The following is a 14,033-nucleotide window of genomic DNA, read 5'->3' on the forward strand; positions in this document are numbered from 1 at the left end:
TCGAAGGTGAGCATTTACCACTGAAGTTGGTTAAGATGCCAAACTGCAGTCAGGTCAAGACCCTGGTGAGGACGACGAGCACGCAGATGAGCTTCCCTAAAATGGTTTCTGACAGTTTGTGCAGAAACTATTTGGTTGTGCAAACCCATAGTTTCATCAGCTGTCCAGGTGGCTGGTCTCAGACGATCCCGCAGGTGAAGAAGCCGGATGTGGAGGTCCTGGTCTGGCGTGGTTACACGTGGTCTGCGGTTGTGAGGCTGGTTGAACGTACTGCCAAAATCTCTAAAACGACATTGGAGGCGGCTTATGGTAGAGAAACAAGCATTCAATCCTCTGGCAACAGCTCTGGTGGACATTCCTGCAGTCAGCATGCCAATTGCATGCTCCCTCAAAACTTGAAACATCTGTGGCATTGTGTTGTGTAGCAAATTATAGAGTGGCCTTTTATTGTCCCCAGCACAAGGTTCACCTGTGTAATGATCATGCTGTTTAATCAGCTTCTTGATATGCCCCACCTGTCAGGTGGATGGATTATCTTGGCAAAGAAGAAATGGTCTTCAGTCCCGCTTTTTAGGCCCGATTTATGTAATTATAATCTGCTACTATCTGTCATCTGTTGTGAAAGAAGTACACACATATTTATAATAAAATAAGCATGTATTATTTATTATTTATTCAACATTATTAAGGCATGTATACAGACGTGTGTATTATCACTGTCTGTACTTTAAAGGCAATGTGCAAAATAACTTTCTATTATAATACAGTATTTACAAAATACATATTTCAAAAAATATTTACACAATGCCTCTAAGGCAATGGAAGAACATCGCAACACTGAATCAGTGTTGAAGTTTTGTGTCCACAACAGGAATTCTATAGGCTTGGGAGAGGAAAAGGCTAGTAGTACTGAGGCTTACTGGGAACTGAAATCCTGAGCCTGGTGCAAGGTGAAAAGGTGCAGCATTTCCGTAATGCTTACCTGATAGTTCCTTTGTTCTATGCTCATGGTACAGAATCAACTATAACTATATACAACTACATTTTAGTAACTTTGCGTTATACATTACATGTTCAAATCTGCCCTTATAGAATGATGCATTATTCTTACAGTGCTACACGCTTATTTTGGTTTGCAACTCTCTCCGACATACTTTTAAATTCTTATTTCTAAGAAATATTGACAGAAATCACTTTCTATTAGTAATTGAACAGACTGAGTGACTCTAACTTCAACCATAAAATTAGACCTACAGTATGAGGTATGGGGAGTTTCTGGTTTGACAGCTTTAAACCACACACAGGTCACAATGATCTTTTTTCATTCTGAGTTACAGTATTACACTAATGCTGTACTGTACAGCACTGTAACGTTAAGTGCCATTTCTATGTACTTGAACCAGTCTATCATTTCCAAGCATTTCTGCTACGGAGAGGGACCTCTGCAGATCATTACCGGGCTCAATTCCCATGATGCTTTATATCATGTCTGATGTCTCAGTCCTGTGAAGCATTGTTGTTGTTGATGACTTTCCTCTTGCGCAATGACACCAGGTCATAGAAGGGATCCTTGGTGATACTTGCTCTGAGGGAAAGACAGAGAGAAGAATAAGACAAGTGTCCAAATGATAATCATCATCAAGTTCACTTTATCCTATTGATTGACAGTTGTGTCCTGGTGCCCGGACACAACTGTCATTTGGGATGTCATGTGTGAAGTGTATGGCGTGTAGTACAGGTATGTGTTAAGCCTGGGTTGAGGTGTCTGACCTGATGGAGCCTATCCAGTCATCTCTCTCATCTGCTGTGGCTGCACTCATCCTGTAGGACTGGTGTTTCCCCTCCACCACCCTGCCTCCGTTCTCTGTCTTGCACGCCTTGATCTTCTGCCCTCTGGGGTTGTAGATCTCTAGACAATACTGCTCACAATGAAGCACACACATGCATACAAATGTTCACAAAACACCTGCCCAAGCCAAATTACTGGTAATAACTTCTTTTTTTTTAAAGGAAATTATCCCATAGTATATTGGTCTAATTACTCCTAATCTTCCAGTTAAAACCTTCCTTTCTCATACGGAGGCTATGAGTCATACAGTGCCGTGACAGCTAAGAGAGTAGCTTCTGTAAATGTGACTTCTGCACAGACTATGAGACTGAAACACCATAGAACAGGTGGCACTGCCATAAACCTTAGAAAGAAGTATGCAGTCAGTGGAATACACTGTACCTGTTTGGTAGAGTCTTCTATCTCTCTTACACAGAGGTTCTCAAGGGGAATGATCCCAATGGGGTCTTTATCCTGAGGGAGGAGGAGAGAGAGATGCTTTGGTCAAGAACTATCACTTAGCAGTAACTACTAACATCTTTTATCCTAAATTACATTACTGGCAAACCCTATAACAAAGTTGGGGGTATAGCATACTCACTGTGGTATACTCAAAGTAGTACAGACAGTTGTCTGTCAAAATAAACCACCGCCTCTTCCATGTTTTCACCCTTCCTCCTTCAGAGAGGAAAGGTTAACATTTCATTACACAAATAAAACGTTTAATCATCAAACTCTCCATCCAACATAAAGGAAATCAGATCATTCAGTGGTAAGCTTGTTTTTAATGCTTGGTAATGGCACAATTATAAGACAATTCTCTCATCTAATGATATTGCTAATCATCTCACCCATTTTGAGCAGCCAACCCTCTCTGTCCGGGTTGAAGAAGGTGTGTGTGAGGTCGTTCCCATCATCCTCTGGAATTTTGAACGGCTCGTTCCGAATGCTCTCATAGAGTTTCTGGATTTAATGAGGTAGTAGATGAGAGTTAGCTACAGCTACAGACAACAACAACCAAATAGGGGTCACATTCTGAGAGTGGAGTTAACTCCTGACCTCTGACCCCTGAGGCCTCACCATGAGCAGGTCGTTGGGCAGGTCACCCCCGTTGTTGATGCCTCTGTTCATACTGAAGAAGCGCTCCAGAGTGGGCTTGTCCTTCACATTGGGGTTATGGAGACTGGTGTTCAGCATGATGACGGCAAAGGACAGGATGTAGCAGGTGTCTGTTTGAAACACCCACACATTTCCTTACTGTTTGGTCAATGATATGTATTTGCATCCTTAATCAGCATCACCTTTGTGAAATGATTTGAATATGCCTCAAAATCTACTCCTCAACCCCCTCCCCATCTGTCTTGCTGATCTGTCAGTGTAGGGAGTCAGCAGCGTGGTAGAGGAGGCTGGTTCCTGTGCACTACAGTACTGTACAGTACCTGTTGACTGGAAGACCCCTGCATTACAGTCACAGTAGCGTGTAGCGAATGCCTCCATCATCCTATCAATCTTCTGGGCTTCTCCAGGGAGACGGAAACTCCAAAGGAACTGCCTACAGGGATGAGCCAGGGAAGAGACAGGAATCAGACAGGATTGACTGTGGAAATTAATATAATAATGAGAATATATTAATGTATGAGTGTAAGAGATACACCAGTGTAGTGCAGCACTAACCTCAGTGCCTGCACCAGATTCAGGTCGGAGAACTCGTGTAGTTCTACAAAGGCTTTCAGAGTTTGAAGGTGCATTTCCTCCCTGCATGAACACAAACAAGAGTCAAATCAGTGATATGGAGATTATTTAGATAATGAGTGGTTATGACAGTCATCATTATCCCCATCAACAAAGCCATCATTATCCTGTTCATGTTCAGAAGCATTGTGTACCTCTCTCCTAAAAAGTTCCCAATGGCTGTCTTGTTCAGTCCTTCCTCTTTGTATAGGAACTCAGCCACTGCCTCTGCTGTCCACTCCAACAGGTCATTGTCAACCAGGTACTGAATACCCTGGGGGAAAAGGCCATGACAAGTCAATGAACATGTATGAACTTGGAAGATATGAATGCATTAACGCATATTTGTATGTGGAATAAAAAATAGCAGAAATCATAATGAGGTCCAAAGCACTGTGATGGTGGTCATGCACATATGAAATATTCTGTATGCATTGTCTGCCATTCTGAGAGAGGCACCGGAAGTAATATATCTTCTTATATCTAAACAATGCAGAGCTTCCAGCTAAAGAAACCAATGATCTGCTTGACTCGATCTCTAGCCTCTGCACACACCCACACATAGGCTTTTCTCCAGGGTGGTCATACAGGCCAGGCTTTTCTCCAGGGTGGTCATACAGGCCAGGCTTTTCTCCAGGGTGGTCATACAGGCCAGGCTTGTCTCCAGGGTGGTCATACAGGCCAGACTTTCTCCAGGGTGGTTATACAGGCCAGGCTTTTCTCCAGAGTGGTCATACAGGCCAATCTTGTCTCCAGGGTAGTCATACAGGCCAGGCTTGTCTCCAGGGTGGTCATACAGGCCAGGCTTGTCTCCAGGGTAGTCATACAGGCCAGGCTTTTCTCCAGGGTGGTCATACAGGCCAGGCTTTTCCCCAGAGTGGTCATACAGGCCAGGCTTGTCTCCAGGGTGGTCATACAGGCCAGGCTTGTCTCCAGGGTGGTCATACAGGCCAGGCTTGTCTCCAGGGTGGTCATATAGGCCAGGCTTTTCTCCAGGGTGGTCATGCAGGCCAGGCTTGTCTCCAGGGTGGTCATACAGGCCAGGCTTGTCTCCAGGGTGGTCATACAGGCCAGGCTTTTCTCCAGGGTGGTCATACAGACCAGGCTTGTCTCCAGGGTGGCCATACAGGCCAGGCTTGTCTCCAGGGTGGTCATACAGGCCAGACTTTCTCCAGGGTGGTTATACAGGCCAGGCTTTTCTCCAGAGTGGTCATACAGGCCAATCTTGTCTCCAGGGTAGTCATACAGGCCAGGCTTTTCTCCAGGGTGGTCATACAGGCCAGGATTTTCCCCAGAGTGGTCATACAGGCCAGGCTTGTCTCCAGGGTGGTCATACAGGCCAGGCTTGTCTCCAGGGTGGTCATACAGGCCAGGCTTGTCTCCAGGGTGGTCATACAGGCCAGGCTTTTCTCCCGGGTGGTCATACAGGCCAGGCTTTTCTCCAGGGTGGCCATACAGGCCAGGCTTTTCTCCAGGGTGGTCATACAGACCAGGCTTGTCTCCAGAGTGGTCATACAGGCCAGGCTTTTCTCCAGGGTGGTCATACAGACCAGGCTTGTCTCCAGGGTGGCCATACAGGCCAGGCTTGTCTCCAGGGTGGTCATACAGGCCAGACTTTCTCCAGGGTGGATATACAGGCCAGGCTTTTCTCCAGAGTGGTCATACAGGCCAATCTTGTCTCCAGGGTAGTCATACAGGCCAGGCTTTTCTCCAGGGTGGTCATACAGGCCAGGATTTTCCCCAGAGTGGTCATACAGACCAGGCTTGTCTCCAGGGTGGTCATACAGGCCAGGCTTGTCTCAAGGGTGGTCATACAGGCCAGGCTTGTCTCCAGGGTGGTCATACAGGCCAGGCTTTTCTCCCGGGTGGTCATACAGGCCAGGCTTTTCTCCAGGGTGGCCATACAGGCCAGGCTTTTCTCCAGGGTGGTCATACAGACCAGGCTTGTCTCCAGAGTGGTCATACAGGCCAGGCTTTTCTCCAGGGTGGTCATACAGGCCAGGCTTGTCTCCAGGGTGGTCATACAGGCCAGACTTTCTCCAGGGTGGTTATACAGGCCAGGCTTTTCTCCAGAGTGGTCATACAGGCCAATCTTGTCTCCAGGGTAGTCATACAGGCCAGGCTTTTCTCCAGGGTGGTCATACAGGCCAGGCTTTTCCCCAGAGTGGTCATACAGGCCAGGCTTGTCTCCAGGGTGGTCATACAGGCCAGGCTTGTCTCCAGGGTGGTCATACAGGCCAGGCTTGTCTCCAGGGTGGTCATATAGGCCAGACTTTTCTCCAGGGTGGTCATGCAGGCCAGGCTTGTCTCCAGGGTGGTCATACAGGCCAGGCTTGTCTCCAGGGTGGTCATACAGGCCAGGCTTTTCTCCAGGGTGGTCATACAGGCCAGGCTTGTCTCCAGGGTGGCCATACAGGCCAGGCTTTTCTCCAGGGTGGTCATACAGGCCAGGCTTTTCTCCAGGGTGGTCATACAGGCCAGGCTTGTCTCCAGGGTGGTTATACAGGCCAGGCGTGTCTCCAGGGTGGTTATACAGGCCAGGCTTGTCTCCAGGGTGGCCATACAGGCCAGGCTTTTCTCCAGGGTGGTCATACAGGCCAGGCTTTTCTCCATGGTGGTCATACAGGCCATGCTTTTCCCCAGAGTGGTCATACAGGCCAGGCTTGTCTCCAGGGTGGTCATACAGGCCAGGCTTGTCTCCAGGTTGGTCATACAGGCCAGGCTTGTCTCCAGGGTGGTCATACAGGCCAGGCTTTTCTCCAGGGTGGTCATACAGGCCAGGCTTGTCTCAAGGGTGGTCATACAGGCCAGGCTTGTCTCCAGGGTGGTCATACAGGCCAGGCTTTTCTCCAGGGTGGTCATACAGGCCAGGCTTGTCTCCAGGGTGGCCATACAGGCCAGGCTTTTCTCCAGGGTGGTCATACAGGCCAGGCTTTTCTCCAGGGTGGTCATACAGGCCAGGCTTGTCTCCAGGGTGGTTATACAGGCCAGGCGTGTCTCCAGGGTGGTGATACAGGCCAGGCTTGTCTCCAGGGTGGCCATACAGGCCAGGCTTTTCTCCAGGGTGGTCATACAGGCCAGGCTTTTCTCCATGGTGGTCATACAGGCCATGCTTTTCCCCAGAGTGGTCATACAGGCCAGGCTTGTCTCCAGGGTGGTCATACAGGCCAGGCTTGTCTCCAGGGTGGTCATACAGGCCAGGCTTGTCTCCAGGGTGGTCATACAGGCCAGGCTTTTCTCCAGGGTGGTCATACAGGCCAGGCTTGTCTCAAGGGTGGTCATACAGGCCAGGCTTGTCTCCAGGGTGGTCATACAGGCCAGGCTTTTCTCCAGGGTGGTCATACAGGCCAGGCTTGTCTCCAGGGTGGTCATACAGGCCAGGCTTTTCTCCAGGGTGGTCATACAGGCCAGGCTTGTCTCCAGGGTGGTCATACAGGCCAGGCTTGTCTCCAGGGTGGTCATACAGGCCAGGCTTTTCTCCAGGGTGGTCATACAGGCCAGGCTTGTCTCCAGGGTGGTCATACAGGCCAGGCTTTTCTCCAGGGTGGTCATACAGGCCAGGCTTGTCTCCAGGGTGGTCATACAGGCCAGGCTTGTCTCCAGGGTGGTCATACAGGCCAGGCTTGTCTCCAGGGTGGTCATACAGGCCAGGCTTGTCTCCAGGGTGGTCATACAGGCCAGGCTTGTCTCCAGGGTGGTCATACAGGCCAGGCTTGTCTCCAGGGTGGTCATACAGGCCAGGCTTGTCTCCAGGGTGGTCATACAGGCCAGGCTTTTCTCCAGGGTGGTCATACAGGCCAGGCTTGTCTCCAGGGTAGTCATACAGGCCAGGCTTTTCTCCAGGGTGGTCATACAGGCCAGGCTTTTCTCCAGAGTGGTCATACAGGCCAGGCTTGTCTCAAGGGTGGTCATACAGGCCAGGCTTGTCTCCAGGGTGGTCATACAGGCCAGGCTTGTCTCCAGGGTGGTCATACAGGCCAGGCTTGTCTCCAGGGTGGTCATACAGGCCAGGCTTTTCTCCAGGGTGGCCATACAGGCCAGGCTTTTCTCCAGGGTGGTCATACAGGCCAGGCTTGTCTCCAGGGTGGTCATACAGGCCAGGCTTTTCTCCAGGGTGGTCATACAGGCCAGGCTTGTCTCCAGGGTGGTCATACAGGCCAGGCTTTTCTCCAGGGTGGTTATACAGGCCAGGCTTTTCTCCAGGGTGGTCATACAGGCCAGGCTTGTCTCCAGGGTGGTCATACAGGCCAGGCTTTTCTCCAGGGTGGTCATACAGGCCAGGCTTTTCTCCAGGGTGGTCATACAGGCCAGGCTTGTCTCCAGGGTGGTCATACAGGCCAGGCTTGTCTCCAGGGTGGTCATACAGGCCAGGCTTGTCTCCAGGGTGGTCATATAGGCCAGACTTTTCTCCAGGGTGGTCATGCAGGCCAGGCTTGTCTCCAGGGTGGTCATACAGGCCAGGCTTTTCTCCAGGGTGGTCATACAGGCCAGGCTTGTCTCCAGGGTGGTCATACAGGCCAGGCTTTTCTCCAGGGTGGTCATACAGGCCAGGCTTTTCTCCAGGGTGGTCATACAGGCCAGGCTTGTCTCCAGGGTGGTTATACAGGCCAGGCGTGTCTCCAGGGTGGTTATACAGGCCAGGCTTGTCTCCAGGGTGGTCATACAGGCCAGGCTTTTCTCCAGGGTGGTCATACAGGCCAGGCTTTTCTCCAGGGTGGTCATACAGGCCAGGCTTGTCTCCAGGGTGGTCATACAGGCCAGGCTTGTCTCCAGGGTGGTTATACAGGCCAGGCTTGTCTCCAGGGTGGCCATACAGGCCAGGCTTTTCTCCAGGGTGGTCATACAGGCCAGGCTTTTCTCCAGGGTGGTCATACAGGCCAGGCTTTTCCCCAGAGTGGTCATACAGGCCAGGCTTGTCTCCAGGGTGGTCATACAGGCCAGGCTTGTCTCCAGGTTGGTCATACAGGCCAGGCTTGTCTCCAGGGTGGTCATACAGGCCAGGCTTTTCTCCAGGGTGGTCATACAGGCCAGGCTTGTCTCCAGGGTGGTCATACAGGCCAGGCTTGTCTCCAGGGTGGTCATACAGGCCAGGCTTTTCTCCAGGGTGGTCATACAGGCCAGGCTTGTCTCCAGGGTGGCCATACAGGCCAGGCTTTTCTCCAGGGTGGTCATACAGGCCAGGCTTTTCTCCAGGGTGGTCATACAGGCCAGGCTTGTCTCCAGGGTGGTCATACAGGCCAGGCTTGTCTCCAGGGTGGTCATACAGGCCAGGCTTGTCTCCAGGGTGGCCATACAGGCCAGGCTTTTCTCCAGGGTGGTCATACAGGCCAGGCTTTTCTCCAGGGTGGTCATACAGGCCAGGCTTTTCCCCAGAGTGGTCATACAGGCCAGGCTTGTCTCCAGGGTGGTCATACAGGCCAGGCTTGTCTCCAGGTTGGTCATACAGGCCAGGCTTGTCTCCAGGGTGGTCATACAGGCCAGGCTTTTCTCCAGGGTGGTCATACAGGCCAGGCTTGTCTCAAGGGTGGTCATACAGGCCAGGCTTGTCTCCAGGGTGGTCATACAGGCCAGGCTTTTCTCCAGGGTGGTCATACAGGCCAGGCTTGTCTCCAGGGTGGTCATACAGGCCAGGCTTTTCTCCAGGGTGGTCATACAGGCCAGGCTTGTCTCCAGGGTGGTCATACAGGCCAGGCTTGTCTCCAGGGTGGTCATACAGGCCAGGCTTTTCTCCAGGGTGGTCATACAGGCCAGGCTTGTCTCCAGGGTGGTCATACAGGCCAGGCTTGTCTCCAGGGTGGTCATACAGGCCAGGCTTTTCTCCAGGGTGGTCATACAGGCCAGGCTTGTCTCCAGGGTGGTTATACAGGCCAGGCTTGTCTCCAGAGTGGTCATACAGGCCAGGCTTGTCTCCAGGGTGGTTATACAGGCCAGGCTTGTCTCCAGGGTGGTCATACAGGCCAGGGGGACTTTATATTATGGTTTTGGCCTCTCGTCAGATGAGAGGAAAGGAGGGGTGTTTGTGGTTTGAGCAGGAGTGTGCGCCTCCGCTCCTCTTCACGGAACAGGATGTGGTTCTCTCTCGTTTTCTCTCTCGTTTTCTCTGCCTCCGCACAGTTGCACTTCTGCACATAAGTCACGTCACTCGCTCAGCATTCATTAGTTTGTGTCAGATGATTTGTTCTGTCATCTTGCAGTTAACTATTTAAACTTCTAGCTGTGGCAAGCCTCCGTCAGTAGAGATGTGATAACTATACAGATATTTACTACTTAAATGTTATAATTGAAGCACCTCGCATTTCAGTACATATCTGATCCGTATGTATTTATGTTTAGTGTATTCCATATTGAGTAATGTTATGACTTTGTCTTACCAGAGAACCTCACCAGGAAAAACGAAGGGCTCTAATTACAGTGTGTGAAATGAGCTCACCTTTTTAGGGTCCATGTTGAATTTCTTTTTCCCACTTAAGAACCTCTTGTTTCTCACAACATTTTTGCTGAAGAGAGACAAAGACAAAACAGAATAAATATTGACAAAGGATAATTACACCACTTTTGCCCATGAGCGTTATACTAGCTACAGTATGTGTCCACTGCATAAGAGATGACACACAGTGAGAGCGAGACAATTAAAGGAAGCTGGGGTTGTCCTGCCTGGAACATGTCTCAGTGTTTCATGCTGCTGACATATAAGAGTTTTACCACATTCCTGTAGCTGCTAGTGAAGAAACAGGAAACACACATATACAGAGGGGCCTTACAGATGGGGGGCAGAATCTGTTCTTGTTCTTGAAGACAACGCCCCCAGAGCCCACTTATAAGGACGAAGAGGTGACCACAGTAGGGGAGGGGGCGGGGGAGGGGGGGGGGGGGGTTCAGGGGGTGCACCTCTACTCCCCGCGGCCTCCATGCCTTTCTTAGTCTGAGTTAGGGAGGGATAGGACGTCAGAGGAGCCTCTTTGTCAAGATGGATGTCAGGGAGTATTGTTGATCTGGTGTTTGTGCTGTGATAGATTCAAAAGAAGCTACGACACACTGCCAAGTGTTACTGTAGCTAACTCTCCCACAGAGGAAGAGGCCTACTGGTCAATGGTAACCTATCCGAATGAGCCATTGTGCAAGCTCTAACTTACTTCTCCTCGTCCGCCTCAATGTTGTGGATTTCCGTCATGACGCTGTCAATCTCCAACCTCAGCTTCTACACAAGGGGAAATGATGTCAAAGGGATGAGATGATAATATGTGGTATTTTTGCCATAGCTGACTCAAGCCCTTGGCACATACAGGGGTACAGGGTCAGTCAACTCATAAAACTGTATGTTTCTGAGATGTTGTAACTTTTGAGGGAGGCTTTATGAATGTAATAACTGTTGTAGGTAATGTCACAATACAGTTAGTTTTATTCTGGCAAAATGCAGTTTCATAAAGCATTTTGACTGTACAAAAGAAGAGCCCTGGTTGAGAGCATGATGTACTATACCTGAATGTCATCTAATAGGTCACTCTTATGAAACTTCATGGTGTCTATCTCCTGCCTCTCCATTGAGCTAAGCATTGTGGAAGCTGTATAATTGATTATACACACAAAAACAAACATACAGACAAAACCATCATTATCATCCAATGCATAAATGAAGCAGTCAGACAAAACCCCTGAGATCTAATTGAGACATCTTCCTGTATACACTGAAAATATCAAAGGTGTCAGAAATGTGCCTTGACAACCACCCTCACACCAACCCTAGCATACAGTAACTCAACATACTGCACTTCTCAGCACTAGCTAAATATAACTGCTGAACTTCAGCTTTTTATAGAATGAGCCCCAGTAATGTCCATTAGTAAGTGATCTGCTCTAGTCTTGTCCTCATAACAGCTTCTCATGGTTTTTAGATGAGGGTTATTCATTACTCCCTTTTCAGGTTATAACTAGACATCACAACATTAACTAGACAATACAACATTATAAATAGACAGCACAACATTAACTAGACAATACAACATTATAACTAGACAATACAACATTATAACTAGACAACACAACATTATAATTAGACAAAACAACATTATAACTAGACAACACAACATTATAACTAGACAGCACAACATTAACTTGACAATACAACATTATAACTAGACAATACAACATTATAACTAGACAACACAACATTATAACTAGACAACACAACATTATAACTAGACAACACAACATTATAACTAGACAGCACAACATTAACTAGACAATACAACATTATAACTAGACTACACAACATTATAACTAGACAAAACAACATTATAACTAGACAATACAACATTATAACTAGACAACACAACATTATAACTAGACAAAACAACATTATAACTAGAGAACACAACATTAACTAGACAATACAACATTATAACTAGACAACACAACATTAACTAGACAATACAACATTATAACTAGACAACACAACATTATAACTAGACAACACAACATTAACTAGACAATACAACATTATAACTAGACAACACAACATTATAACTAGACAATACAACATTATAACTAGACAATACAACATTATAACTAGACAACACAACATTATAACTAGACAACACAACATTATAACTAGACAATACAACATTATAACTAGACAACACAACATTATAACTAGACAATACAACATTATAACTAGGCAACACAACATTATAATGACACAATACAACATTATAACTAGACAATACAACATTATAACTAGACAATACAACATTAACTAGATAATACAACATCACCAAACTCCATCTATCTTGGCAATTAGATTGTTGAACACTATAGTGTGAGCAACACCTCTGAACGTTACTTGATAGTCAGTAATGAGAACTTGAAGTATATAAAGGCTATTTGACAACAATATGTCTCTATAAAGTCAGGTGATGCTATAATAAAGTGAATAACATTCATCACTGTGGTAAAAGTGATCAAAACAAACCATTTGAATCCGTTGAACACTGCTGACTTTATACCACAGTGTATATAGGTCAAGGTAAAGAGATTGAACACACAATAGTCACTGTAGACGGTAGTGAATATCTATTGTGAAGACAGGTACTATATCAGTACACTTTCCTATTAGTGTATTTCTTTTTCATTTCTCAAGTAAGATATTCACAGCAACAACTCAAACCCCCATTGTCTACTGACACTTCAACACTTCATCATCTTACATAAAGACACTCATGTATTGTTCATGGTGTTAATCCCCAGATAATATAGCCTAATTAGGGATGTTGTTAAATTGCAAAATGGACTGTAAAAATGTAAAAACCTTACATTTTCCCCAGAGGAAGCTGTCTTTTCTTTGGCTGCCCATGTTGAAGGTGTTGGAGAGAGACTGTGGCTGTACAGGAAACATTTGTCAGTGTTGAAGTCATGTAGCCTACTGCAAGAAGGGCAGTGTCAATAGCATCCTCAAAACATAATGAACTGACCACCTAAAGGCAGTGCTGTTACTGAAAAAAATTGCATATACTGCACAAGTAAAGAAGATGTGTGTGTGTGTGTGTGTGTGTGTGTGTGTGTGTGTGTGTGTGTGTGTGTGTGTGTGTGTGTGTGTGTGTGTGTGTGTGTGTGTGTGTTGACTGGTGATACCAGTTCAAGATAGATCTAATGCACAATATCCATAATTATTCAGCAGTCAGTGTGAAAATGTAGCCAACATAAGTGACCTTAAGTCATTTGAAAATCCCTTGTGCTGAACTCAAACAACCACAGATTGAAACTCAGGGGAGACTAATAGATCAACCAACTGCTTACCTTCATAAATAGATGTATGAGGTCATGAGAGAGAAATTACTTTCTGACAACACTCATGTAGACACGTACAGTAGATGGGAAGAGTGCTTCAGGCAGGGGTGGAAGCCACTTCTGACGCCTCAAATCAAGTACCATGCAAAGACCTGCGCAACTCAAACTGTCAGTGCGTTTGTAAATTCAATCTGGAGTGCCAGAGGGCGCTCAGTGTGCTCTGAGCGTTTGTTTCGCTCTTGGGGGGAGGGGCGTTCAAAGCGCACACTGGACGCTCTTGCCAAGGAGTAGGGTTGATCCGAGTGTTCTGACCTCACAATGGCAGTCATGCACCCAAGCTAATAGGCTAAAGTTGGCTAGCTTCCTAGCTACTTCCAGTCATGAACGAGAGAACGCCTCGATCTGACCATTTTACTCACCCTAGCAAAGCTGGTTAGGCTGTTTTCATGTTTTCTAGAGCGTTCGTGACTGTAACTTTGCTGATGGCAACAATTTAATAAAGTTTTTTCCCCGACGTTTACCGACACCGGTCATATTCAACGGGTGTTGCATGTCCGTAAATTCATCAATTACTCTGCACTACTGCACACTCAGACGAGAGTGATCTGAAATCGAAATAGATAGCAAGAGCACATTTTACGAACGCACCCCTAGGCATCAAAAGTGATTTTTATAAATCCACTACTTTTTG

At 47.3% G+C, this 14,033-nt stretch overlaps 1 protein-coding gene across 2 annotated transcripts; it reads right to left on the bottom strand.

Annotated features, from left to right (window-relative positions):
- Positions 1-638: 638 nt before the first annotated feature.
- Positions 639-13,944, bottom strand: LOC139422305 (cytohesin-3-like). Of its 2 annotated transcripts, none has more exons than XM_071173499.1 (14): positions 13,352-13,944; positions 12,869-12,935; positions 11,039-11,121; positions 10,693-10,757; positions 9,990-10,056; positions 3,715-3,833; positions 3,503-3,583; positions 3,268-3,380; positions 2,909-3,057; positions 2,680-2,791; positions 2,430-2,506; positions 2,231-2,302; positions 1,771-1,919; positions 639-1,585 (listed from the first exon to the last, which is right to left on the bottom strand). In XM_071173499.1, exons 1-14 carry the CDS (start codon positions 13,355-13,357, stop codon positions 1,498-1,500), a joined length of 1,248 nt encoding a protein of 415 aa, XP_071029600.1. In that variant the 5' UTR covers positions 13,358-13,944; the 3' UTR covers positions 639-1,497. The 2 variants fall into 2 exon arrangements, with proteins under 2 accessions (XP_071029600.1, XP_071029601.1); XM_071173500.1 differs by having other exon boundaries at positions 12,869-12,977; positions 13,352-13,540.
- Between the last annotated feature and the right edge of the window lie 89 nt (positions 13,945-14,033).

This window comes from Oncorhynchus clarkii, chromosome 12 (assembly GCF_045791955.1).
Source record: "Oncorhynchus clarkii lewisi isolate Uvic-CL-2024 chromosome 12, UVic_Ocla_1.0, whole genome shotgun sequence".
Classification (NCBI taxonomy): Eukaryota; Metazoa; Chordata; class Actinopteri; order Salmoniformes; family Salmonidae; genus Oncorhynchus; species Oncorhynchus clarkii.

Excerpts from the sequence above, each read along its gene's own strand:
- LOC139422305 (XM_071173500.1), bottom strand. The coding sequence starts at position 12,950 with ATGTTTCCTGTACAGCCACAGTCTCTCTCCAACACCTTCAACATGGGC. Across the intron at positions 3,584-3,714 it reads GGGAACTTTTTAGGAGAGAG|GGAGGAAATGCACCTTCAAA; the intron begins GTACACAATGCT and ends GTGTTCATGCAG. Across the intron at positions 2,303-2,429 it reads ACTACTTTGAGTATACCACA|GATAAAGACCCCATTGGGAT; the intron begins GTGAGTATGCTA and ends CTCCTCCCTCAG.